Below are 27,360 nucleotides of genomic sequence, written 5' to 3'. Positions count from 1 at the left end.
CCCTCCAGAAACAAGGACCCAGACCTGCTTCGGAGACCCCAGACAACAACAGACCTGCTTCAGAGACTCCAGACGACATAAGCCCTGCTGTAGTCACTCCAAGGGCTGACTATTCTATGCATGGCAGAAGTCTGAGGATCTCCAGTGAAAAATTGTGCCCTTACATAAATTGCTGAACTTTGCTTTTTGGGACTGATGGTATTTTTCTTTGTTTTGCTTTTCTGTTCAGTGTATCACATTATATCTTTCCCTTGTTAATAAGTTCAGGGACCTCCAGACAAGCTATACTTCCCATCCCCCAAGGGAACATGAACCCTAACCTGATGCTAGCTTGGGCTCTTGCCCTGGTACTCCCCCTTGGGCTCCCTATGAAGGGAGAAGACTTAGAGATGGAAGACCGACCTCCTTCTGGTGAGCCCCAAGAGGCCCAACCAGAGCCTCAAAACTACTCTCTCCTAACCATCCCCAACTTGATGCAAAATTGTTGGATATGACAAAATAGACAACAGTCCCTGGGTCTTATGCACCTCAATTGACCTGGTGGGTGGGATTCAAGATCACCTCCAACAGCCCACCTCTCAGAAGGCCAAGCCCAGCAACACCACTAGCCCCAAGTCCCCTCCCAGCCCAAACTCAGGACTCATCACCCCACTCAAAGCCATCCTTAAAAAGGCTGCCCTAGGGCCGGCCCGTGACTCACTTGGGAGAGTGTGGTGCTGGTAGCACCAGGGCCAAGGGTTCGGATCCCTATATAGGGATGGCCGGTTGGCTCACTTGGGAGAGCGTGGTGCTGACAACACCAAGTCAAGGGTTAGGATCCCTTTACCAGTCATTAGAAAAAAAAAAAAAAAAAAAGGCTGCCCTAGACTTACTCTCAATTGGCCAGAACCTGTTCATCCACCTGGCAGAAAACACAGTCCAAACCCTAAACATGTCAAACTGTTGAATATATGGGGGACCCCTAATGAGTGAAAATTGGCAGTGGAAGGGATCTAGTCTAAGGGTTCTTGAAATCTTCCTATGGAATGGGGCCATAGTCCCATGGCATCTGGCTCCCCTAACAGCTGGCTCCTACCCTGAGAGGTCATTGGACACCATGGCCTAGGTAGACATGGCAAAAACTTCACCCAATCAGTTGGAAAAACTTTCTGCCGACAGATGTACTCCTTAAATGGAGCCTCCTATGCCTGGTAGCCTAGAGTCACCACTCAGTACTGGGCCCAACCTCTAACCAGTGGAACAGCCCCCAGACAGTCTTTCAGATCAAATTCCATGTACCCTCAGTTACAAAATCATACAGGGTCTTGGCCTTTCCAGGGGATTCCAACCATTAACCAGTACTGGAGAAATTTAAATTGCACAGGCCCCAAACTTGGGGAGCACCTGAAGGGCTCTTCTGGATTTGTGGAAGAAGTGCTTATACCCATCTTCCCCCCAAATGGAATGGATGCTGTACTATAGGAACTACTCAACCAGGTTTCTTCCTGTTCCCAAGGAACAGGGCATAGAGTTGGAAATTCCCCTATACAATGACCTGAGGCCCAAATGGTCCATTGAATTGGGGGGAAGACAGATTTGGAATGAGGATGAATGGCCACCTCAACGCATAATACAGTATTATTGTTCTCCCACTTGGGCACAGGATGGTAGCTGGGGGTTCAGAACTCCCATCTACATGCTAAACCATATCATTAGGCTCCAGGCAGTCTTAGAAATAATTACTAATGAGACCGCCACAGCACTAGAACTCCTGATCCGCCACCAATCTCAAATGAGAGTGGCTATTTATCAAAATTGGTTGGCATTAGACTACTCCTAGTGGAGGAAGGAGAAGTTTGTGGAAAATTTAACTCTTCAGACTGCTGTTTACAGATAGATGACAACCAAAAGGCAGTCACTGACATAGCCACATAAATAAGAAATTAACTCATGTCCCTGTACAAAGATGGTCAGGCTAGAACTCAGGAAACCTCTTTGGAGGCTGGTTTAACATGTTTGGAGGATTCAAAACCCTTATTATTATGGTTCTTTTCATAATGGGCACCTGTCTCATCCTCCTGTGTCTACTGCCTCTGGTGATATGCACGATCACATCTTCCCTGGAGGCCACAGCAGCCAAAATGTTCTCACTATGGCAAAACCAGTCATTAGCCCAGGAGGACCCCAAAGGTTATAATAATGATGCTGTATGACTGGGCCATGCTTGGCCACAATAAATGCATCAAAGGGGGGAATGAGGGAATGAGGCACTCATGCTTGCCCCAGCTGCACCCTGCTCTGCCATAACAGCTAACTGAACCAGGACCCCTACCCTGTTCACATGCTCAGTAGGACCTCGCTCCACCCTGCTGTCATGATGGCCCAGCTGTAACAGCTAAGTGAACCAGGACTGTCCACCCATGACAGAAAGATATCACCATATGAGGTCACCCCCTTACCCCACTGCAAAAAACCCGGGAATGCTATAGTATAAAAGAAATAGCCCCACTGTGTTTGGGGCTCAGCCTTTGTGTCATGAGTCCACTGAGCCAGTGCTGGCATGCCAATAAACCCTGCTTCCTGCTCCAAGCCTCAGTGTCCTACCTTACCTTCCAAGTTCACTGTAACACACTGTGACAAGTATAGCACAATAAGGTATTTTGAGAGAGAGACCACATTCACATAACTTTTACTACAGTGTATTGTTTTGTTTTTTTTTTGTGACCAGTAAGGGGATTGCAACCCTTGGCTTGGTGTTGCCCGCACCACGCTCAGCCAGTGAGCACACTGGCCATCCCTATATAGGATCCGAACCCGCGGCAGGAGCGCCGCTGCACTCCCAGCACCGCACTCTCCAGAGGGAGCCATGGGGTCGGCCCTACAGTGTATTGTTATAATTTTTCTACTTTATTATTAGTTGTTAATCTCTTACAGTGCCTAATTTATAAGTTAAACTTTATCATAGATATGTACATGTAAGGGCCAAAGGAAAACTTCCTTTTTTTTTCCCTAAAAAGATGACCGGTAAGGGGATCTTAACCCTTGACTTGGTGTTGTCAGCACCATGCTCTCCCAAGTGAGCTAACCGGCCATCCCTATATAGGGATCTGAACTCGTGGCCTTGGTGTTATCAGCACCGCACTCTCCCGAGTGAGCCGCGGGATGGCCCGTACTTAACTTTCATTTCTGACTTCCTCCTTTCACATGTAGCACCACCCTTCCCAGAACTTCAGAGAAACCTGGTCTCAGGCCATTGCTCTAGGCTGGTACCTACCCCTACCTTCTCTCTCAAGAGGACTGGCACATAAGCTTCTGTATACCCCTACTGGAATTTGGGACATTTGGGACATTACTCTCTTGGAATAATTCTCTGGAATTTGGGAATTAGGGACATTGCTCTGATTCTCCCATGCTTTGCCCTCTCCCAGCGTGATAAATAATAAAATTTGTTATGCCTCTTCATGTTGATCTAAATTCGTCAGTGATTTTTATTATGTTGTGAGGCTGCCACATGCAAAAGGAACCAGAACACCCAACTGAGAATTTAAAAGGGGGGTTTTACTGGCCGGTGACTGTCCGTCCAAGAAAAGTCTTGGAAGGAAGCAGCCCTGAATTGAAGTTTAGAGCGATTTTTAAAAGGTACATTTTTACATTAGTCACACAGTTAAAATTATCATCTAATCAAACACACTCCCTCCTAGTGTGAGGAGGGAGGCAGAGGCCTAGCGCAAGCTGGTAACAGACGCTGAAACAAGCCTGTTAATCCGGGGGCAGCTTGGGTGGGGAACATTAACCAAAATTCAAACTTCTCTCTCTAAGTGCAGGCTACTATTTAGCTTTTATCTTCTGGGGGGGGGGGGGAGGCTGAAGAGCCAACGGGGATTTTTAAACAATAGCATGTTTAAGCAATTCAAACACTATTTAAACTTAATTAATCTACCTTGTCACACAGCAAGCAGTTTCACAGAAGCGAGTTGCACGTATGTTATGAAAGTGGGGGGTCTCCCTATCTCCATTAATAAAAGTTTTGTTTGTTTGTTTTGTGGCTGGTTGGTATGGCGCTCCAAACCTATAACATTAGGGTTATTGAAAGGAAAAGCCCCGGCCGGAGCGCAAAAGAAACACACCAGGAGACAGGGACGCAACTGGAAGTGTATCAGGCAGGCGGAATGAACAAGCGGCTGCCCTCTTGGGAGTGGGAGCAGCGGCAGGGAGAGTCGGGTGGGCCTTTTATACCCAGTCAGGCTGAGCTGGACTGTTCCTATTGGCTGAGAAGGAAGGGGCGGGGAGCGAGCAGGGTTCAGGCTGAGCTGGACTGTTCCTATTGGCTGAGAAGGAAGGGGAGGGGAGCGAGCAGGGTTCAGGCTGAGCTGGACTGTTCCTATTGGCTGAGAAGGAAGGGGAGGGGAGCGAGCAGGGTTCAGGCTGAGCTGGACTGTTCCTATTGGCTGAGAAGGAAGGGGAGGGGAGCGAGCAGGGTTCAGGCTGAGCTGGACTATTCCTATTGGCTGAGAAGGAAGGGGAGGGGAGCGAGCGGGGTTCAAGCTGAGTTGGGGGTTTTCTATAGGTGGAGAAATTCACAGGGGAAGGGGATGTGGTGGTGAGGAAGACGGGGGAGGGGTTTTTTTTGTGATTCTTGGAAAACGTGCTGTTCTAGGGACCTGAAACTCCACAGCCATTGTGGGTGTTCTCCCGTCCACCTGCTGCCGTCTTAGCCATCGGCTAAAACATAATTGCCTAACGTTTATAAGGCTGATTCTAACCAAATGAGTTAACCAGCCAGTTCCCTATTAATGAAACTTTAGGGGTTGAAGAAGTTTTCCTTTGGGGCTGGCCCGTGGCTCACTTGGGTGAGCGTGGTGCTGACAACACCAAGTCAAGAGTTAAGATTCCCTTACCGGTCATCTTTAAATAAAATAAAAATAAAAATAAATTAAAGTTAAGTGAGACATCTTGTATGCAAATCATCATATTTCAGGTAATCTCACAGCGGACCCCAGAAAGAATAGATAGTAGCCAAAGGAGGGACACCTCAGAGGAAGGCTGGCTGTTTGCATCTATAGATGTAAATTTCTTTTCATGAAGAAACAACCTTCTAGCCAATCTTGTTTTTCCAGTCTCTTTGAATTAGTCATCTTGAAATATGTCAAAGAAATGTATTTGGGGGCTGAAATATTTTGCTTTCCCACATGCAAATATATATATATAAAAAAAATAGTATATAGAGAATTTGGTACTATCTATAGTTTCAGGCATCCACTGAGGGTTTTGGAACATATCCCCTGAAGATAAGGGGGAACTCCTGTATAGACAGACAATGAAATATAATTCAGTCTTGTAAGAAAATTCTGATGCATGCTTCAAAGTGGGTGAAACTTGAGGACAACATGCTAAGTGAAATTAGTCACAAAATGACAAATATTATACGATTCCTCTTCTATGAGGAACCTAGAGTAGTCAAATTCATAGAGACAGAAAGTTGAATGGTGGTTGCCACGGGCTGCAGGGAGAAGGGAGAAAGAGGAGTCATTGTAATGAGTACAGAGTTTCAGTTTTGAAAGATGAAGTTCTGGAGATGGGTGAGGGTGGTGGTTGCCCAACAATGTGAATATACTTAATGCCACCAAACTGTACACTTAAAAGTGGTTAAGATGGTAAATTCTATGTTATGTGTATTTTATCACAATTTTAAAAAATAGGCTGGCTGGTTTGCTCAGTTGGTTAGAGCATTGTGCTGATAGCACCAAGGTCTGAGGTTCTGTCCCTGTACCAATCAGCCACCAAAACAAAACAACACAATGAAACAAAATCTTAGAATTGTCTCTTGTCCAGAATCACAGAGCTGTCAATCTGATAGCTTCACTGCAGATAAGCCCTGCCTTGTCCATCTTCACCCTACCCAGGAGTCTTTTGAGCCTTGGGGCTCCCAGCTGCTATTTTAAAGATATATCAGCTTCGGTCCAACTTCTTGACTTAAACTCAACCTCATTGACTCTTATCCAGTGCTCCAGGGTCTGCTCCAGTAGTCTGGTGAGTTTTGGGTAATCCCTCTTCTATGGAAGATACCCTAGTGTTCTGTTGTGTTGAGGATGGAAAGACCCATTTATCAGATAAAAGCAGTGTAGACTTGGAATCCAAGCACCATGAAACCACGTGAGACTGTGAAAATTCCCTCTGCTTTCTAACACCTCTCTCCACCTTCCATCACCTCCATTGCTGCTTTTCAGCAAAATCTGGAATGTGGGGGTGGGTGAGCCTGAAGGAGAAAGGCCAGGCTAAAACCATCTCAAAGACTCAGGTTTACTCAGGGATTTTAAAAGAGGGGGTTGAGGGAATGGAATGTGGGAAAATGAAAAGCAGGAGGGAGGGGGTGCGAGTAGCAAGGGCTTTCATGCAAGGTCTCAGGTGCAAAGTCTCACCAAGACTTTGTCTGGTTTCTGCTCCCATCTTTGTTACCTCAGTGTCTGGGTAACACATGTGAGTCTGCAGCTTCAGGCTGGGTAGACCCCACAGTATGGAACACCATTGTTACTGGGTGGGCCCATAATGACCACCCCCCCATAAAAATAAGTTTAAAATCAGGAGTAGAAACCTCTGAAAAAAAAATTCCCTTACAATAGGAGCTGAGCACCTTGGGTAGCTTGGCCCTCCTCTGCCCCACTTCTGTGGGAGCAAGGCTGGGTCCACCAGTGGGTGCCAGCTGCCAGTGGTAGGCTGGCCCTAGGGCTGTGATTTTTGTGACTTTCTCTGATTTCCAGCAGTAGTGTTAACCCCTGATTTCCCTCCTTTTGGGTTGGTGAAGGAAGACATCATTAACGAAAGCTTTAATGAGCTCTGAGCTGGTAATCCCTCTGGGCATCCTCTTTCTACACTGTTTGGTTGTTAAAAGGTGCCATTTTGAGTGTGAGAGATGACTCAAGGATGCAAAAGCTGGCATTCTGTTTTTTTGGGAGAGCTCTGTCTTTTTGGGTTTGAGTAACTAAGTTTGTGTCTTTTGGTCATTAAAGACTTGATGACCAAAAAGAAAATTTTTTTTTCTCAGTTTCTCTTGGCAAGCTTAAGAAGAAAAAAACCATGATCCAGAAAGTTATAATTGGCTAAGTGTTTGGACAAGATTTGTCTATCTGTGCACATAGTTAGAGAATCAAGGCCACTTGGAGATTTTGTTTTTCTTGTACAATTCAGCCAGTCCTAACTAAGTACAAATATTTGAGAATTTAACCCAAAACTCATTTAAAACCAAAACTGGAGGGAAAAAAAGGTAAAAAGTTTAAAATCAGACTGCTATGAGAAATGTTTTCAGAATTATCAGCATACATTCTTGCTGGCTTTACTGGTCAAACAAGCATATATTTGTCTCCGCTAGAGGTTTTTAAAGTTAAAGTTATAAACCCAGCGTAAAACAGAACAGTCTTTGTACAATTTTTAGTGAATGAGGCTAACTGATTTAGTACTGCTGATAGAAACGAATACGTAGGAGAGGAGAGGAGATTAGGAGAAAGCTATAGATGCGAAGATATAGTTGTGGTTACAAAGCTTCAAAAGAAAATAAAACATTTGTGCGAGAAAGAATTTTGTACGTATAATTAAGTTGTCTATAATCAAAAAATTATTTCTAAGTCTTTTTAAAGATTAAACTTTGGTACTAAAAAGACAGATACAGAACTCTTAGAAACCTAATGGATTTGTGAAACTGCTAATTAAGATCAAAAAAAGCATAGACGTTAAATACCTGGTGAAGATAGTGTTTTGTGGTTTTCCTTGTGGAGACTGGAACATTTGCATAAAAAATGAACATACACATAGGTGAGTAATATGGCCCTGTTGTTTCTTCTCCTATGTTGTTTTTGTTCATTGGTCCCACTGGCCAATAGTCTCTTAGAAACTAATGTAGTGGTTAATTTCCCTGGAATTATAGCTCAAGGAAACAACCTATCACAAGGTGGGATATGCCACCAACATCCACTTACTGGCCCTGAGACATAACAGAACCAATTGTAGGATGGTACTGTAATTTAGAGAGCCATTTGGGGGCCACTTTTCCCCATCATCTAGTTTATACTGAGGCCAAGCCACATTGCAGAAGAACATTAGCTTTTTGTTTTTCAGACCATCTAGTTTATTTTATTTATTTATTTATTTATTTTAAAAGATGACCGGTAAGGGGATCTTAACCCTTGTCTTGGTGTTGTCAGAACCATGCTCAGCCAGTGAGCGAACCGGCCATCCCTATATGGGATCCGAACCCGTGGCCTTGGTGTTACCAGCACCGCACTCTCCCGAGTGAGCCACAGGCAGGCCCCAAGACCTTCTAGTTTAAAGTAGCTCCAGCTCCCTCTCTTCTGAAAGTCAGGGTCTATCCATGTATTGAAAACATGGCCTTTATAGGACAGAGTTCACTTGGGAACTCGGCCCCTGCCAGGGTGAGCCCCCACAACAACACACACAGACAGACATGGGTGATAGGCTTAATATTGACAGGCATTGGGACAATAGCCGAGCTGCTCCCTGGGGGAGATTTGCATATCATGAGGTCACCTGACAAATGAAACTTAGTGCTGTGGCCAAGTTAGCTCAAACAACCAGTGATGCTATTCAAAAACGGCAAACATCCCTTGACTCCGTAACTGGAGTTTTCCTCAACAATCTGGCCCTAGACTATCTTCTTCCTGAGCAGGGGGAAGCCTGTGCGGTTATCAGCAAAACTTGCTGTACCTACTTTAATGTTACTGGACAAATAGAACAGGATATTTAAAAAAATATATATGCACAAGCCACATGGTTTCATGCATTTGGACAGAACACCACTAGCAACGGCCTATGGGCTACTATAAAAAGTACATTGCCTAGTGTGACCTGGATTCTTTTTTTTTTTTTTTTTCTTTGTCTTTTTCGTGACCAGCACTCAGCCAGTGAGCGCACTGGCCATTCCTATATGGGATCCGAACCCGCGGCGGGAGCTTTGCTGCGCTCCCAGCACAGCACTCTACCAAGTGCGCCATGGGCTCGGCCCTAGTGTGACCTGGATTCTGCCCCTGTTGGGCCTCTAATGTCAATCCTTATTGCCCCTGCTGTGATTAAACTCCTTGTCTCATTTATTTCCTCCAGAGTGACTGCCATCCAGAACACCATCATGGCACTTCAAGGACATGAGCCCCTGCACCTCTCCATACCTGAGCCTCCCCTGGGGCCACTTGACAGACTAGACAGAGAGTTTCACTCTCAGGGACAGGTAGGAACAACTGTCCTGGCCCAGCAGGAAGTAGCTAGAGGGTCAAGATCTATATACCTTTGCACCCCAAAAAGACTTTCTCAGGGGGGAATTGAGGCTGGATAGAACAGGGACTTGCCCGGAGATATGGCTCATGGATATTCAAGCTACACAAGCTAACACCTGCTAGCAGCAGCTAAACCACCTTACCAATAAGCTTGCCCTTCTTCAGAGCCCTCTGGTTTTCTGAGCACAAAACAAAACCACAACCACCAAAAAAAGCACTTTTTCTTAGAATAGAGCTTACATTTGCAAAGACACCCCCCCAACTTTATCACCCCTTTTCCTGAATATTCCTCTCTTTAGTTAAGATAGAAAAACACCTCTTCTCAGAACAACATATAAACCCTTCCCTAAGAATTCATGGGATGGTCCTCATTTGCAAGGTCACCTGCACACCCTTCTGTGGGTACTTTTGCTTTGCAATAAGTTTTAAGTGTGAGTGTGACTCTGCCGTGTCAGCTTGGAGTTATTGTGGGTTCCCAATGGGATTCTTTCCTCAGGAAATCCAAGAACCTGTGTTTCTGACATCATTACCATGCTCTCCTAAGTGAGCCACCAGCCAGTCCCAGATGAAATTTTTTTTTTTTTAAAGATGACCGGTAAGGGGATCTTAACCCTTGATTTGGTGTTGTCAGCACCACGCTAACCCAGTGAGCTAACCAGCCATCCCTATATGGGATCCGAACCCATGGCCTTGGTGTTATCAGCACCGCACTCTCCTGAGTGAGCCACAGGCCGGCCCTCCAAGATGAAATTTTAATAACATATTTTATTTAACCTGATATACCCAAAATGTTTTAATGTGTAACCAATATAAAAATTATTTTATTGTTTAAAAGTTATTAATGAGGTATTTTACCTTTTTATTTCTGGACTAAGGCTTGCAAACAAGTGTTTTTACACTTACTTTACAACCTAGCCACATAAAATTTTCTCTCATGTTTTCCTGTTGGTTTAGTGCAGGGGTTGGGCAAGCCATCTATGGACTAAATCTAACTTGGGTTCCTGTTTTTGTGCAGCCTAATGGATAAGAGCAGTTTTTAAATTTTTACAAGGTTGTAAAAGTAATAAAGGTAAATATGTGATAGACAATATATGTGGCCTGCAATACATAAGAGATTTACTACAGGTTGAGCATCCCTAATCTGAAAATACAAAATATGAAATGCTCAAAAATCTGAAAGTTTTTTTTTAAAAAAAGATGACCGGTAAGGGGATCTTAACCCTTGACTTGGTGTTGTCAGCACCACATTGTCCGAAGTGAGCCAACCGACCATCCCTATGTAGGGATCCAAACCCGTGGCCTTGGTGTTATCTGCACCACACTCTTCCAAGTGAGCCATGGGCTGGCCCTAAAACTCTGAAACTTTTTGAGCACTGGTAAAGGCTTTTTCTGCATTAATGGAGATGATCATGTGATTTTTTTCAGTCATTGTATTAATGTGATGCATGAAATTAATTGATTTTAGTATGTTGAACCACCCTTGCATTCCTGGGATATTCCCACTTGGTCATTTGTCTAATCCTTTAAATGTGTTGCTGAATTTGGTTTTCTAGTATTTTGTTGAGGATTCTTTGCATCTATGAAACTACTTTTAAAAGATCTGGAAAAATAAAATTAAAATACAATATGAATCTTTCCATGAACATTTTGAAGACCCCTCATATATTCACAAGGGCTACTGGCCTGCAGTTTCTTGTAATATCTTTGTCTCCTTTAGAAACAGGGTAATGCCGGCCTTGTAGGATGAGTTAGCTAGGGCTCTTTCCTCTTCATTTTTTTTTTTTTTTTGGAAGAGTTTGATAAAGATTGGTGTTAATTGCTCTTTAAATGCTTGATAAAATTTGCCAGTGAAGTCATCATATCCTGGACTTTTCTTTGTTGGGAGGCTTTTAATTGTTGATTCAATCTCCTTATTTGTTATAGATGTATTCAGATTTTCTATTTCTTTTTGAGTTAGTTTTGGTAGTTAGTGTTTCTAGGAATTTGTCCATTTCATTTGGTTATCTGGGTTTTGGTGCTCAGTTGTTCATAGTATTTTTTATTTCTGTAAAGTCAATAGTAATGTCCCTTCTTTCATTTTTGATTATAGTTATTTGAGTCCTTTTTTTATAGTTAATCTAGTTAAAGGTTTGACAATTTTGTTGATCTTTTCAAAGAACTATCCTTTGGTTTCATTCATTCTCTGTATTGTTTTTCTATTCTCTATTCTTTATTTTATTTATCTTTGCTTTAATTCTTATTTCCATTTTATTCCTTCTACTAGCTTTTGGTTTAGTTTATTTTTCTTTTTTGAGTTTTTTAAGGTGTAGAGTTCGGTTATTGATTTGAGATTTTTTTTTCTTTAATATAGGCTTTTACTGCTATAAATTTCATCCCGACTACTTCTTTCATTGCATTCCATGTTTTGGTACATTTTCTATTCATCTCTAAGTAATTTCTAATTTTCTTTCTAATTTCTTCTTTGACCCATAGTTTAAGTGTGTTTTTTAATTTTCAAATACAGTCATGAACTGCATAATGATGTGTTGGTCAATGATGGACTGTACACACAGTGGTGGTATATAAAATTATAGGTGTGTAGTAGGCTGTACCATTTGGTTTGTGTAAGTACTCTGTGATGTTCACACGATGAAATTGCCTAACAATGCATTTCTCAGAACACAGCTCTCTGGTTAAGTGATGCATAACCATATTTGTCAGTTTGAAAGCTTTCCCAGTGTTATTGATTTCTTGGTTCATTCTATTGTGTTCAAATTTTCTTTCCATGAATTTAATCTTTTTCAATTTATCAAGGCTAGTTTTGTAGCCTAACATATGTTCTATCTTGGAGAATGTTCCATGTGCACTAGAGAAGAATATGTATTCTGCTCTTGTCAATGGAGTGTTAGATGTAATTGGTTTCTAGTATTGAGGTATCAGTTTCCTTATTGATCTTCTGTCTAAATGTTTTATCTATTATTGAAAATGGAGTGTTGATGTCTCCAACTATTATTATAGAAGTATTTCTCTCTTTAGTTCTACCCATGTACTTCATGTATTTGGGGGCTATGGTTTGGATGTTTGTCCTCTCCAAAACTTATGTTGAAATTTGACCCCTAATGTGGTAGTGTTGGGAGATGTGGCCTAGTGGGAGATGTTTGGGTCATAGGTGTGGATCTCTCATGAATAGATTAATGCCCTCTCTTAGGTGTGTGAGTTCCCCTGAGAGGTGGTTGTTAAAAGAGCCTGGCACCTCCCCTCTCTCTCTCTTGCTTCCTCTCTCACCATGTGATCTCTTTGCATATGCCCACTCTGCCATGAGTGGAAGCAGCCTGAGACCCTTGCCAGTTGCAGCTGCCTAGTCATGGATTTTCCAGCAACCAGAATTTTGAGCCAAATAAACCTCTTTTATTTTAAATTACCCAGTCTCAGGCATTCTGTTATAGCAACACTAACAGACTAAGACAGTGTTTATAATTATGTCTTCTTAATGAAGTGACTAAACATATGTCCTTGTCTCTTGTAATAGTTTTTGATTCAGAGACTATTTTGTCTGTTACTCTTGTAGCCATCTCAGCTTTCTTTTGGTTACTATTTGCGTAAATTATCTTTTTCTGTCCTTTCATTTGTGTCTTTGGATCTAAGGTGAGTCTCTTGTATGTAGCATATAGTTGGAACATTTTTTTTTTTATCCATGTGTCACTTTCTCTCATGTTTGGGGGGTTTCACCCATTTATGCTTAAAATAGACTGATGAGAAAGGACTTCTGCCATAATGCTATTTGTTTTCTGTATGTCATACCTTTTATTTGCTCCTCGTTTCATCAGTTAGTGCCCTCTTTTGTGTTTGATTTTTTGTAGTGAACAATTTTGATTTCCTTTCATGTATATAATTTTTTTCTTAATGGCTACCATAGATTGTAGTTAACATTCTAAATTTAGTTTGTATTGATATCAACTTAGCTTCAATAACATACAAAAACTCCACTGTTATAAAATTTCACCATTTATATTATTGTCATCACAAATTATTTTAAACTACATTTTGTGTCTGCTAACATAGATTTACAAATTTTTATGTATTTATCTTTTAGAACATGTAAGAGATAAAAAGGTGTTAAAATTTAAAAATACCATAATACTGGATTTTATATTTGCCTATCTAATTACCATTTCTTTGTATTGTTATGGAATGAACTCAGTAAGAAAGGCTCCAGACATTTGGAAAGTTGGAGAGTCAGAAGGTTTATTACGTGTGGGACCCAGGTGAACTCTCATTATGAAATCCTTGGACCCTGAACATGAGTTTGACAGGGTTTTTATAGGCTATAGGCTTAGTTTTAATCTTGCATCTTAGACAAACAGCTGTTGATTTTAGTTCTTTCTCACCCATGTGACTTAGGCAAACAGGAAAAATTAGAAAGGCAAGTGGGGAAGGCTAGCAAGATTACACAAGCAGAAATGCCTGCAGGCAGTTGATTATTAGGTAGGCTGAGTTCTGGGAGGCCTTGGGAGATAAGCACATTTAGTTACAGAGGCATTTTACAAGTTAGTAAGAATTTAATTTTGAATTTTCTCTACAGTATGACTTCAAGTTATTGTCTGGTATCCTTTCATTTCAGCCTGAAGGACTCCCTTCAGCATTTCTGGTAGGGCATATCTGCTATCAATGAACCACCTCAGCCTTTATCTGGGAATGTCTTATTTTCTTTTTTGAAGGTAGTTTTGCCAGATAGCACTTTAAATATAACATCTCCCCTCCCTGCCTGCTCTTTTGGCCTCTGTCGTGTCTGATGAGATCCCATGAGCTCTTGCAACAGCTACTTAGATAAATCCTTAATGGCAAATAAAAGTATTTATTATTTATTTATTTGGGGGGGTTATTTTTTAAAAATAATTTTTAAAATGTATTTTTTGAATTGAAACATCATTGATTATACATATTTATGGGGTACAGAGTTGACTATCAGTATTTGTGAACAGTATGTGATGATCAAATTAATATTTTAAGCATGTTCATCATTACAAATCATAATTATTCTTTGTGTCCTTTTCCCAATTACTCTCTAGCCCCCTTGCCCCTTACACCTTTGTCACCTCAGGTAATTATAGGTCTGTTCTCTCCATCTGAAAGTTCAACTTCTTTCTTTCTTTCTTTTCCTTCCTTCCTTCCTTCCTTCCTTCCTTCCTTCCTTCCTTCCTTCCTTCCTTCCTTCCTTCCTTCCTTCCTTCCTTCCTTCCTTCCTTCCTTCCTTCCTTCCTTCCTTCCTTCCTTCCTTCCTTCCTTCCTTCCTTCCTTCCTTCCTTCCTTCCTTCCTTCCTTCCTTCCTTCCTTCCTTCCTTCCTTCCTTCCTTCCTTCCTTCCTTCCTTCCTTCCTTCCTTCCTTCCTTCCTTCCTTCCTTCCTTCCTCTGTTCCTTTCCTCTCACTTATGAGTGGGGACATGTGGTATTTCTCTTTCTGTGCTTGGCTTACTTCACTTAACATAATCTTCCCCAAGCTCATCCATGTTGCTGGGAATGGCAGAATTTCATTTTTTAAAATAGCTGAGTAGTATTCCATTGTGTGTGTGTGTGTGTGTGTGTGTGTGTGTGTGTGTGTGTGTGTGTGTGTATACCACCTTTTCCTTATCCTTATTTTTTTAATGCTGGTATATGGATCATTAGAGTCAATGAGGTTCAGTACAGTTCATTCATTCTGCATACATTTCTTGACTATACTACAAGGTAGTGTTCTAAGGGGTCAGGATTCAGAACAAGCCTACAAAGGCCACAGGATTCAGTATACTCGTGTTCTGATGGGGTACACAGACAATAAATTAGCAAAAATAGAAATTTGTTTCAAATATGCACCAGAAGCAAACAGACAGTGAACTGCATGGACGTGACTTCAACCTTATTCTATCAGATGAGGTAGCTGAAGAAAAAATTATGTGCTTGTGCTTTATTGGGCAGCTTAATGGATTGAATTACATCACTCTAAAACTCACTGAACCTTGGATTGTGTCCCCCAAGCTTTGTGTATTAGAAACTTGGTCCCCACTGTGACTGTTAAGAGGGAGGAAAGATATGTTATGGTGATTGAAAGGTGGAGCTGTGAAGAAGAGATTAGACTATAGGATCATGCTCTAGTGAATGGATTAAAAATGGTGGTCAGGGGAATGGTTCTGAGGGCTTTAAAAGAAGAGGAGAGTCTGTCAGTCTCTCTCTGTCTCTCTCTGCTTCCACCATCTTGCAATGTGAGACCTCTGGGTCACTGTTGCCATGATCAGATGGACTTTGGACTTCCCAGCCTGAGAAACTGCAAGCAATAAATTTCGTTTTCTTATAAATTACCCAGTTCCATGTATTTTGTTATAAGCAACAGAAATGGACTAATACAGGCAGTGAGAAGGAACTTATCCAAACTATTCTGATACCAGAGTGGCAGCCACTAGGAGGCTACCATTTATTTGGAATTGGAAGATCAAGATGATAATCCAAAGAAGGAGCCTGAAGGTTTTTAAAGTTGAAATTGTGGAACAAAGGGAATCTTTCAGGTAAGAGGAAATAAAGGTTTAGGGAGAAATACAGGAAAGGCTGAATGCTGACATAAGACTGGTTACCAAGCAAGAAGTAGAAACACTGGCTGGATAGCATTGTACTGAAGACTAGAGCAATGGTCAGGCAAGCAACACTAAGTGCTGGAGAAAAGAATTGGAATTTTGCATAGAATGCTAATGAAATAGTATAGTGTGGTGAAGCCCCAGAAATGGGGACCAGATGGACACTTAAAAAAAAAAAATTATACCTGTTGTCAAATTAGAAAATACTTGTTTGGAGAATATATGAACTGTTTTGTGTAAAATGGAAGTTGTAGGGAGTTTTATGACAAATTTCTAAGCTCTAGTGAACAGAGTCATTGTTAAAATTGTGATTTCAGTAAGCCAGGCCAGGTTGAAACATGTCATTACCTACCTTAATAAAGCTCTTTGATTTCATGGCCACCTCCCACTCCATCTGGGATTTTATTGTTCTTTGTAAGAGTATAATTTTATTTTTTTTAAGATGACTTGTAAGGGGATCTTAACCCTTGACTTGGTGTTGTCAGCAACATGCTCCCTGAAGTGAGCTAACCGGCCATCCCTATATAGGGATCCAAACCCATGGCCTTGGTGTTATCAGCACCACACTCTCCCAAGTGAGCCACGGGCCGGCCCTGTAAGAGTATAATTTTTAAAGTAAAAAAGGACAGGAAGTTGCCCCCAACATGGTGTCAGCCTCTTCTGAATGTAGTAACGTTCTGGTTCCCGCTCTGGGGTGGACAGTTACAGATTCTGCTGCCCAGTATCTGGAAGCTCCTGCTGTTCTTAGTTTAAAAACCCCAGCCCCACCCTCTGTGAACCTCAGTTGAGTTTCAAGGTGGTTATGAAGCTTGGCTGGCACCTCAGATATTTTGAATTTTCCTTGCCACAGGAATAGTTTCCAGGATAGACTCATAAACCAGTCAGTGAGACCCCACTGTGTGAAATCTGTGGACGTATTTGGAAATGTTTCTTTTCTTCCTGGAACTGCAAGCTCTTAAGTATAGTGGGATCCTGTAAGCAGTCAGGACCACCATGTGCAGTCTCAGCATAAAAGCTACTCTTAAGAAAGCAGAGCCAAAACTCGAGGCAGATGTCTTGAAGTTTTGGGAGTCCTAAGTCCACCTGAGGCAAGCAGTGATACTTCTGGGCTTTCTTTTTTTGTTTATTATTTTTTTTTACATTCTAAGATGTTGCGGAGCAGGTGTGGGGGAGGGGGAGAGGCAAAGGGAGAAGGAAATAGGGTGGGAGGAGAAAGGGGGAGTGTGGTTGAGGCCCGTGGCACCCCCTCATTCTTGCAGGGGAGACCAGGGGGCTTCCAGTGGTGGCTTGGTCGTTGTTGGGCTGGATGCAGATGTCAGGCGGGTACGGCTGAAGCCCTCGGCCCTCCCACCTCCCTGGCTTGGGAGTGCACGGTGTTTCCAGTGATGGCTTGGTGGTCCTTGCTGGGTTGGTTGTGGATGTCGGGGTGGGGGGTTGGGGGTCGTGGCCAAGGTCCTCAGCCCACCTTCCTACACCGTCCCCTTAGGCTGCTTTGAATAAGGGTTCTTGCTCCTTGAACCAAGTCCTAACTAATGCACACTCTTTCCATATTGCCTTCCCTCAATTACCCCTGACCATCCAGGCTGTGTGCTCCTGTACCCTCGGCTGGGTTCACCTGAGGCCTGCCCCTGCACCACCTCCTCTTATTTCCCAGTATTCTCCCCACTGCAGTCCTCCCATTCTCCCGGCCTCCTCCTGTTTTCATCCTCTTTATGGGCCTCCTCCCCTTCCCATCACTAACCTTCCAGCTCCTCCTCCTCTCACTTCTCTCCTGCCACCTCATACTCCTTCCTTTGCTCTTCTTTTCATACCTCATCCATTTCCTTCTTTTCATACGGAAGAGTCTGGAAGGGCAGTGCCCACACATGCATGTAGCTCTTGGTTGTGAGGGGACACTGAGCCCCTTCTGCTGTTGGCATAGGGTCCGTAGGAGAAGGGGACACTAAGGATAACTCCCACAAGGGATGCTTATTACAGGTTCTTAAGCCTAGTCCAGAAAGGAATCCAGCTGTGAAACCTGGGTCTGGCACTCTTCCCCCAAACACTCTCCCTCACTTCCTACTCTTGGAGGTTCCAGATCTTTAACTTAATGCTAAGGTATTCATAACCCACGGACTAAGTAGCTTGAACTGAAACGTAACCCTAACCCTGAGGTAAATCAAACATAAGTTCTACTTCAATTCTATATTGCACATCCTTTGTCAGCCTTTATAGGGCACTCCTGGGCTTTAATCACACCACAATCCTGTGCTGAACGTTCTCCCACTAGCTTTAGCATCTGTCCTAGATCTGCCAGGATATTCTCATGAGCATCCAAATCCTCCCCAAGTCTGAAAGGCTCCCGTCCTGGACTCTATCCTTCTTCAGACTTGCAGAACTTGTCCTTGAGCTCTAGCCGTTCCTTCTCCACTTCCTAGGCTCTCCCCAACCTGTTCAAACTCATTTCCATGGGCTCTAGATCTCCTTATCCATATCCTCATTCCTATTATGGGTTCTAGTCCTTTCCCCAAGATAATGCTGCCTTCACTCTAGGACCATCTGATGACAGCTCAGGTCTCTCCCGAGCTTAACTGCGCTCTCGACTCTGACTCTCCCAGGACTCTGTCCTGGGCCATCGCCCCTCCTCCAAAGTCCACTCTCCTCCCTCCTCCCTGTCCTGCTGCGGGACCACCACAGTTCTCTGGCCCATTCCTTCCTAAACGGGATGTTTGAATACCCAACAAAGAGACAAGATCATATGTAATATTTCTTCTTTATTAATATTTTTAATTGATAAATAACAATTATCACATCTATGAAGTACAATGTTATGATGTACGTATACAATGTGGAATGATTAAATCAAGCCAATTAACATATCCACACCTCATTTATCGACTTTTGTGATGAGACATTAGAAACTTACTCTTAGTTATTGTGATTTTAATTTTAGCCATTCTGGTGACTGTCTAGTGACATCACGTTGCTCTACTTTGCATTTCCTTGATGAGTAATGATGTTGAACACATTTTCACTTACTTATTGGCCATTTGGTGATTTCCTGTGAAGTGTTTAAGTTTTCCCCCCTCTTAATTCATTTGTCATTTTATTCATGAGGGATTCTTTATATTTTCTGTGAGTCCTTTGTCAAGTATATGTACAGCAAATACCTTCTTCCAGTCTACTTCTTGCCTTTTGCCTATCTTAATGCATTATCTGATGAACAGAACTTTGTACTCTGATGAAGTCTAACGACACTATTTTATGTTTAGCATCTTTTGCATACTACAAAATCACTGTCTAACCCAAAGTTGTGACAGTAATCTCCTGTGTTTTCTTCTAGAAGTTTGATAGTCTTTTCTAAACTCACTGCACCTGAGGGAGGAGAGGGGTTCTTGTAACAATTCACTTAGAGCAACACTAATGGGAATGATCATAAGAACAATAGCTAATATTTGTTCGGCTTACACAATATTCCAAATACATTTTCCAGGAGTTTACATGTACCAAACATTTAATTTTCACAATAGCAGTCTTAGGTAGATGTGATTATCCCTATGTACAAATAACGCACATAATGTACATTTTACAAACAATGCACAGGGGTAGTGAGCAGTTTGGTCAGTGTCTCACAGGGAGCAAAGAGGTGGGACGGTGATGACAATGGGTGGGGCGTGTGCCATGACTAAAGGCTTTCCCACACACGTTACATTAGCAGGGTTATTCCCTAGAACGAATCTGAAATGTGGTAAAGACAGAATGGTATGGGTAGGCTTCCGCGCGTCCACTAAATTAAACTATACAATAAAAACACATACTTTACACTGAGTATGTTGTGATCATTAAGAAAAAACGATTTCTCCACTCTCCAGGTTTGTCTCTAGTACGACTTCTGATATTCTATAAGTAGAAGAGTGGCCAGGGAAGGCTTTCTTATGTTAAATTATATCATAAACTTTCCTAATGTTGAGGAAGGAATGAACGTAGTTTAGACGACTTTGTACATTCTTTTCTTTTTTTTTTTTTTTTCGTGACCGGCACTCAGCCAGTGAGTGCACCAGCCATTCCTATATAGGATCCGAACCCGCAGCGGGAGCGTCGCTGTGCTCCCAGCGCCGCACTCTCCCGAGTGCACCACGGGCTCGGCCCTGTACATTCTTTGTACAGTGGTTCCCCCTCATCCACAGGAGAATAAGCTCCAAGACCCCCGCGTGGATGCCTGAAACCATGGATAGTAATGAACACCATATATACTACGTTTTTTCCTATACGTACATACATATATACCTAAACTTTAATTTATAAATTAGGCACAGTAAGAGATTAACAACAATTAACTAACAATAAAATAGAACAATTATAACAATATAGTGTAGTAAAACTTCTGTGAATGTGGTCTCTCTCTCAAAATAATCTTGTTATACTGTAGATCTTAGCAACCTCAGCATATAAGTTTTTTTTCTTGCCTTATTGAGTACTTTCACCTTTTCATCTAAAGGAAGCACTTAGCTTCTTTTTGGCATATCCAAATTGCCGGCATATCCAAATTACTGGCATATCCAAATTGCTGGCATCTCTACTCTTGCGCTTTGGGTTATCAAGAAAAATAAAGGTTACCTGAACATAAGCACTGCGGTACCATGACAGTCGATCTGATAACTGAGATGGCTACTAAGTGATGAACAGGCAGGTAGCATATACAGCATGGATATGCTGGGCAAAGGGAGGATTCCTGGTCCAGGCTCATGGAGTTGGAAGGCGCAAGATTTCATCATGCTATTGAGAATGGTGCATAATTTAAAACTTATGAATTGTTCACTTTTGGAATTTCCCATTTAATATTTTTGGACTGTATTAACTGTGGGTAACTGAAAGCATGGAGAGCAAAACTGAGGATTGGGGGACTACTGTATTCAAAAGGGTTTTCAACTGTTATGAGTCTTCTGATGTTCTCTTAGATGGTTTAAATGATTAAATACCTTTCCACATTCCTTACATTCATAGGATTTCGCAATATGAGTTTTCTGATGCTGTGTAAGTTGATGGCCATGACTAAAGGCCTTCCCACATTCCTTACACTCATAGGGCTTCTCCCCTGTATGAATTCTCTCATGCTTAACAAGGCTTGAGCCATAAATAAAGGCCTTTCCACATTCCTTACATTTATAAGGCGTTTCACCAGTGTGAATTCTCTCATGCTGGGTAAGGTGATAGCCACAATTAAAGGCCTTCCCACATTCTGTACATTTATATGGTTTCTCCCCTGTATGAATTCTCTCATGCTTAACAAGGCTTGACCCCCAACGAAAGGCCTTCCCACATTCCTTACATTCATGAGGTTTCTCACCAGTATGAATCTTCTGATGTTGAGTAAGATAATTGACTCGGGTAAAGGCCTTCCCACATTCTTGACATTCATAGGGTTTCTCACCTGTATGAATTCTCTTATGCTGAATGAGGCTTGAGCCACAAATAAAAGCCTTCCCACAGTCTTTACATTCATAGGGTTTCTCACCACTATGAATTCTCTTATGCTGAATAAGTTTATATACACGGCTAAAGGTCTTCCCACAGTCCTTACATTCATAGTCTTTTTCACCAGTATGAAATCTCTGATGTTGAGTGAGTTCATCACCACGTCTAAAGGCCTTTCCACAGTCCTTACATTCATAGGGTTTTTCACCAGTATGAATTCTCCTATGAATAACAAGGCTTGAGCCCCATCGAAAGGCCTTCCCACAATCTTTACATTCATAAGGTTTCTCACCAGTATGAATTTTCTGATGTTGAGTAAGCTGATTACCCCAACGAAAAGCCTTCTTACACTCTTTACATTGGTAAGGTTTCTCACCAGTATGAATTTTCTGATGTTGACTAAGTTGATAGCCACGACTAAAACCCTTCCCACATTCCTTACATTCATAGGAACTCGCCTTATTATGATGTCTCTGTTGTGATCTAGAAGGTGTACTTTCTTTATTGGTAGGCCTTTTCCCTCTGCTGATTTTCTTTTGATTCAAACGTCCCTCTCGAGAGCCCCGTGGTCCTGCAGGATCACGTTCCCGCATCCAGTTAATGCCAAGGGATTTACTTTTTCCATCTGAATTCCCTTTGGAAAAATTTATTCCAGAAATGTTCTTTTCTGCAGCTAAGCTCTTAGTCTCATATGCTGACTCCAAATCTGGAAAAGAATAACATATTTTGTTTCCTTTACAGAGAAAGAAAAACAAACAAACCTAACCACAAACCAAAAACTTCTCTAGTAGAAATAAAAACTCTTTAGTAGGATAAAAATGAATCACCTATGGGTCTTGTTGTAATACTTGGTGAGGGAACACTGAAGCCATTCCTGCTGTAGTCAAACATGAAAAAGATCCCAATTATTAGTCCTATTATTTCCTATCAGCTGACACAAAATAAATTAAAGGGGTAAATCTCAAAAGTGAAGATGAAAACAAGTATGATTTGTAGTCATTTGTATGATATGATGATATACCTGGAAAACCCAAAAATCAAGTATAGAACTACTGTAAAAAATAAGAATAAGGAGTTGAATAGCTGTGTAAAAAACTAATATTCTGAAATTTATATATATATGTTAATATTTATATATAATTTGTAAATTATATATAAATATATAGCTATATCTATATACATATTAGTTAGTAATATAATTACAAGTAATTCTGGATAAAAAGACCCAAAATTCAAAAGCAACCAAAAAAATAATGTGAAGACTAAATTTAATAAAAGATGTGAAAAGTTTAAAAGAATTATGAGGAAAAGCTTAGAAGAACTTAAAAATCAACAAGGATGTTAATTGCAAAGTACTGAAAAACATCAAACATGTTTAAATCCATGAGTTCATAATGACATCAAAAAATGTTTAATGGGGGCCGGCCCTGGGGCTCATTCGGGAGAGTGCGGCACTGGTAGCGCCAAGGCCGCGGGTTCGGATCCTATATAGGGATGGCTGTTGCGCTCACTGGCTGAGCATGGTGCAGACCACACCGTGCCAAGGGTTGCGATCCCCTTACTAGTCAAACAAAACAAAACAAAACAAAACAAAAAAAATGTTTAACGGCCAAATTTGGAGCATGCTAGGAAGCCAATCCTTTATCATAAAAACTGGTAATTAAAGAAAAAGAAAAAAGTTTTTATCCTTCTTATCCAATATGAACAATGCCACTGTGTAAGCAACAAGTAGATGGAGCAAAATTTTTCTTTAATAATTACAGCTAATAAATGAAGAAGCAATGATAGAATATTGCCATTTTAACCCCTCAACGAAATGATGGATAGGTACTGAGTGTCAGTGACTGCTAGTAGCACAAAAAGAGCTATAACCAGATATTAGGTGCCTCATGATGGAAGAACATAATAGCACCTGGAAGCTGTGCTGCCAAAAACTAACTAAAAGAAAAAAAGCACTTAAAATTAGGATAACAACCAACTTTCAGGAGTTACAAAGGGCAGAGGATCATGTTATTTACACCCTTTCTACTCAAGGCGTGGTCTACCAGCACCATCAACAACACATGAAATGGGGGCGAAACCTGAGAAGAAAAATAAGAGAAAAATGGGAGGAAGATAAAGGTCATGGTGAGACCTTTATTTCCTCCCTAGAGGCCTTAGGCCTGAACCTGTGTAGGGAGCTTCCCAAACACTTCAGGGGCATGCTTGCTCCCTGCCCATCTGGGCCGTTCTTTGTCAAGATAGCTTGCTCTTGGCCTGACTGGCTTTCCCTCTCCTCTGGGCCTTTCGCCTCAACCATCAAGGTTCTCTCCCTTGCTTCCATAAGGAAGCTGCATTTGGCTTAGAAATGAAATGTCCTGCTTTTACAAAAACAAATGCCACATGATGTAGGACTTAAAAAAAAATTACAAGCTCAAACATTTTTTGATTGAGCATTAGTCAAATTTGTAATAACCTAAAAGTCAAAATGATATTGATAAAGACTTCATTGACAGAAAGAATGAAAGAACAAACAGGAAACCAGATAGATAGGAAAAGCATATTATTTTAAACTCCTGTAGCTATCATCCCTGGAGGCAAGTAGAACATGGTTGACAGAAGGGATTCTGGGGACCAGAATTCTTGGATTCAATTCTAGCTCCTGTCTCCTCTGTCCGACCAGGTCACTTTGTGCCTCAACATACTCACCTCTAAAAGAGACATAATAATTGTGCCTATCTCATAAACTTGTGAGAATGAAATGAAATGTACACACACACACACACACACACACACACAATGCTTAGAATAGTGCATGACAAAAGAGAAAGCCCAATATTAGCTATTAATATTACTGTTATTTTGCCACGAGAAAAACAAATTTCCTGAGATGTTTATAAGATATTGTCATTCATTGTTTAACTCAAAGTTTATGGATTGTAACTTTCATTCTAACTGCAGGTACACTGTGTAGAAAGTGGAATACGCTCCACTTTAGTTTTACATGAATTCTGTTTGTCCGATCCACTCTATATCAAACACATAGCCTGCTCATTTCCATACTGACATAGCTCAAAACATTCCTTGGGAATAGAAGAAATTCAACTAGTTTCTTGAAATTCTAGTTGTCACAGTGGAGAGCTGATATTCCAGCAAGCAGGGTCCAGGGATTTGAGGCAGGCAACTTACCTAGTGAGACCAAGTTACTGTAGTTCTCCAACATCACATCCCAGTATAGGTCCCTCTGAGCAGAGTTCAGACAGGCCCACTCCTCCTGAGAGAAGTCTATGGCCACATCTGAGAATGTTATCAAACCCTGAAAATATAAAAACACATATTCTTGATGAAATGAAAAGAACAGCTTATAGATGAAGAAAAGGAGACAAAAAGCTACGCTCTGGGTATGGGTGAACACAGTGAGTAGAAGAAATGCCTGTGATATGGGTAGGGGGGGCAGTAAGGACATTGTAACTGTGACTTAAGCAGAATATGGACATGTGACTGAAGAGCCCTACTGCTCCAGAGAAAATGACCTGTACTCTGTGTAATTCTTAATTATTCAAACCTGTCAGGAAGTGGATAAAACAATCCAAGTTCTCCTCTTGTTTATAAGCACAGTCTGTTACATGCCTGCCTTGTAAATTCTCCACAAGTGTGGATGTCTACAGTACCCTTTTTAAAAAAAAAAAGTCATGAGATTTTTGTTTGTAATATAAAATCTTTTATTTTATAAAACAGAGCTTGAATGTTAGAATGCTTTCAAGCCTCAAGTTCATCATCATACCAGATTATATTTTAAGCAGTCTTTCTTTGTAATGACAAAAGCGCTTTTTTAATTCCATCATACAGACAAGTCGGATTTAGCCTATCATAGTTATACACTTAGGTTGAACAAAACATCTAAGGTTTTCTCCAATTCTGGGTGTACAGGATCATCAGCTACCTCCATCCTGGATGGTCTTTGTGTTTGTTACCATCTACCACCCCTGCCTCGCCTCTTCCTTGTTCCTGATTCAGAGGATACTGGTGCTGAATGATTCAGAATCATGTGGACGTCTGGCAGGTCCATTCAGTGACAAAATTTACGTCTCAATTTCCCTGGCAAGAACAACATGATCTCTGTCCATAGGCCCTAATCACAACCCTATCCAATTCTAAAAGCCTTATAAATCTTGAGATCTCACCACACACTAAGATTAAAACCAACAAATATGAACATTTCCTCTTATTGACCTTTGTTTCTTGTGGTCAAAAGGGACCAACACATTTAACTCATCAAACCATGGACTTGACTTAAATACTTCCCTCAAAAGACTTTGCTTTTTCATTGCTCCATCACACTCTCGACCAAAAATCTGAACACACAGGATATACTGAAAAATCTGTTCACTGATTAAGTAAACATTAGCCAAAAAGGTACACATGGGGTATATGGCATTATTCACTGGAATAGGAAGAACTGGCAAGTAGGTAATTAGATGCGGCTTGCTTAGGTAGAAAGAAGGCTTCAGATAATTCACAAAAATATCCATAAGACCTAAATACCACATTTTAAGAAGGAAAGAGAAATGCACACTTACGTGGGCCATAGCTTTAGAATTCAAGAACTGATCAGTCCTCCTGGGGCTTCTTCTACAGAAGACACAAAATCTGAGAGGCCAGAGCCAGGAGTAGAAAAAGAGACATTAAAACCAGGTGTCCTTTGGATTCCCCAAGTCATTTAATATTACCTTTTAGTTTCTCTATCTTGGCTTCCCAACACACACACAAATATGACACATCTGGGGAAGTTTAAGAGGATTCTGGAGAAAACCAGGCTCTTCCTAAAACCCCAGGACACCCAGCTGCACACAGCAAAGAAGAGGAGCTGTGTGTGTGTGTGTATTTTTTTCCTTGGCCTTAAAGACATACCCAGACATTTCAGCAGGAGAATTTCTGACCAGCTTCCTATAGGAGAAGGGGTGGGGAGGGAGGGCAGAGGATGTAGTAAAAAATTTGGCTTCACTCAAAGAGAGGTCTGCCCTTTGCACTCAGCTTCTAAGAGGTAATCTATGTCATACCTGATAGGAATGTCTTTGTTTCCAAGGGGGGCTGGCCACTCCAGAAAGACCAACTAGGTGATTCAGGTGGGAGCTTTGGGTAACGCAGTATCAGTTAACCTGGAGACTGAGATTAATGATGTAGATAATCAGTCAGTCGATCATTCTTACAGGTTGAAGCCCCAATAAAAACTTTGGACATCAAAGCTTGGGTGAGCTTCCTTAGTTCACAGTAGTCAGTGCCTGTTGTCACACATCAATGCCAGCAGAGTAATGAGTCCTGACACCACAGGGAGAGGACAATAAAAGTGCCATGTTTGGAACCCTCCTGGACTTCAAATTATGTGCTTCTTTCCTTGGCTGATGTTAATCTGCATCTTTTCCCTGTAATAAACTGTAACCATGAGTAAAACATCTCTCAGTGAGTTTTGTGAGTCCTTCTCGCAAAGTATTGAACCTTAAGGTGGTTTGGGGAACCCTCCAAACTTGAAGTTGGTGTCAGAAGTGAGCGTGGTCTTGGGTGGAGACTTTTCCCTCAAACCTCACAGGTTAGCTAACTCTGCTTAGGGGGCATTGTAATCTGGATCTGAGGATGGATGCTCAGTGTATTTAGACTCACTGTGAGCACATCCTGACCACTGCAGACAACCTTTCAGGTGGAAAAGGGGCTGTGTCATCCAAATTTAGATCTGTTCTGACTTCCAGATTGAGTGATGTCACTCATGACATGACAGGCAAACAGGGTGAAGAAACTGCTCAGGCCGTGTTCATTATTTATCTATTTTTAAAATTATTTATTTTTTTCATCATACAAACAGCTTTTATTGGCTGCAATGGGAAATAGAAAAGAGGAGGGGATACAACAGCTCCCACTCCTGGGTTGACATGTTGGTCACCACCCTCCAAAAGCAGTGTTCAATATTCTAAAATCCAGAAAAGCTGACTATAGATACACACAGAATGTCAATGTAAAACAGTGAGTAGTTACTGAATGCTAACTTGGAAGAAATACTTAAAGACATGAGAGATATTTCAGACATACTGTCAGTA

General features: G+C 41.5%; 1 protein-coding gene across 7 annotated transcripts in view; it reads right to left on the bottom strand.

The window, feature by feature from the left end:
* Positions 1 to 18,629: 18,629 nt before the first annotated feature.
* The window catches only part of ZNF331 (zinc finger protein 331), a 56,727-nt gene continuing 47,996 nt past the window's right edge, over positions 18,630 to 27,360 (bottom strand). For all 7 annotated transcript variants that reach the window (XM_063090271.1, XM_063090269.1, XM_063090273.1 and 4 more), the window contains 4 exons: positions 26,332 to 26,437; positions 25,852 to 25,921; positions 24,461 to 24,587; positions 18,630 to 21,998 (listed from right to left, as the gene is read on the bottom strand). In XM_063090271.1, the coding sequence (XP_062946341.1) occupies positions 20,743 to 21,998; positions 24,461 to 24,587; positions 25,852 to 25,860 (1,392 nt within the window). In that variant the 5' untranslated portion in view covers positions 25,861 to 25,921; positions 26,332 to 26,437 and the 3' untranslated portion in view covers positions 18,630 to 20,742. The remainder of the gene's footprint in view (positions 21,999 to 24,460; positions 24,588 to 25,851; positions 25,922 to 26,331; positions 26,438 to 27,360) is intronic.

This window comes from Cynocephalus volans, chromosome 3 (assembly GCF_027409185.1).
Source record: "Cynocephalus volans isolate mCynVol1 chromosome 3, mCynVol1.pri, whole genome shotgun sequence".
In the NCBI taxonomy this organism is placed as follows: Eukaryota; Metazoa; Chordata; class Mammalia; order Dermoptera; family Cynocephalidae; genus Cynocephalus; species Cynocephalus volans.
This window is presented reverse-complemented; position numbering and strand designations above follow the sequence as displayed.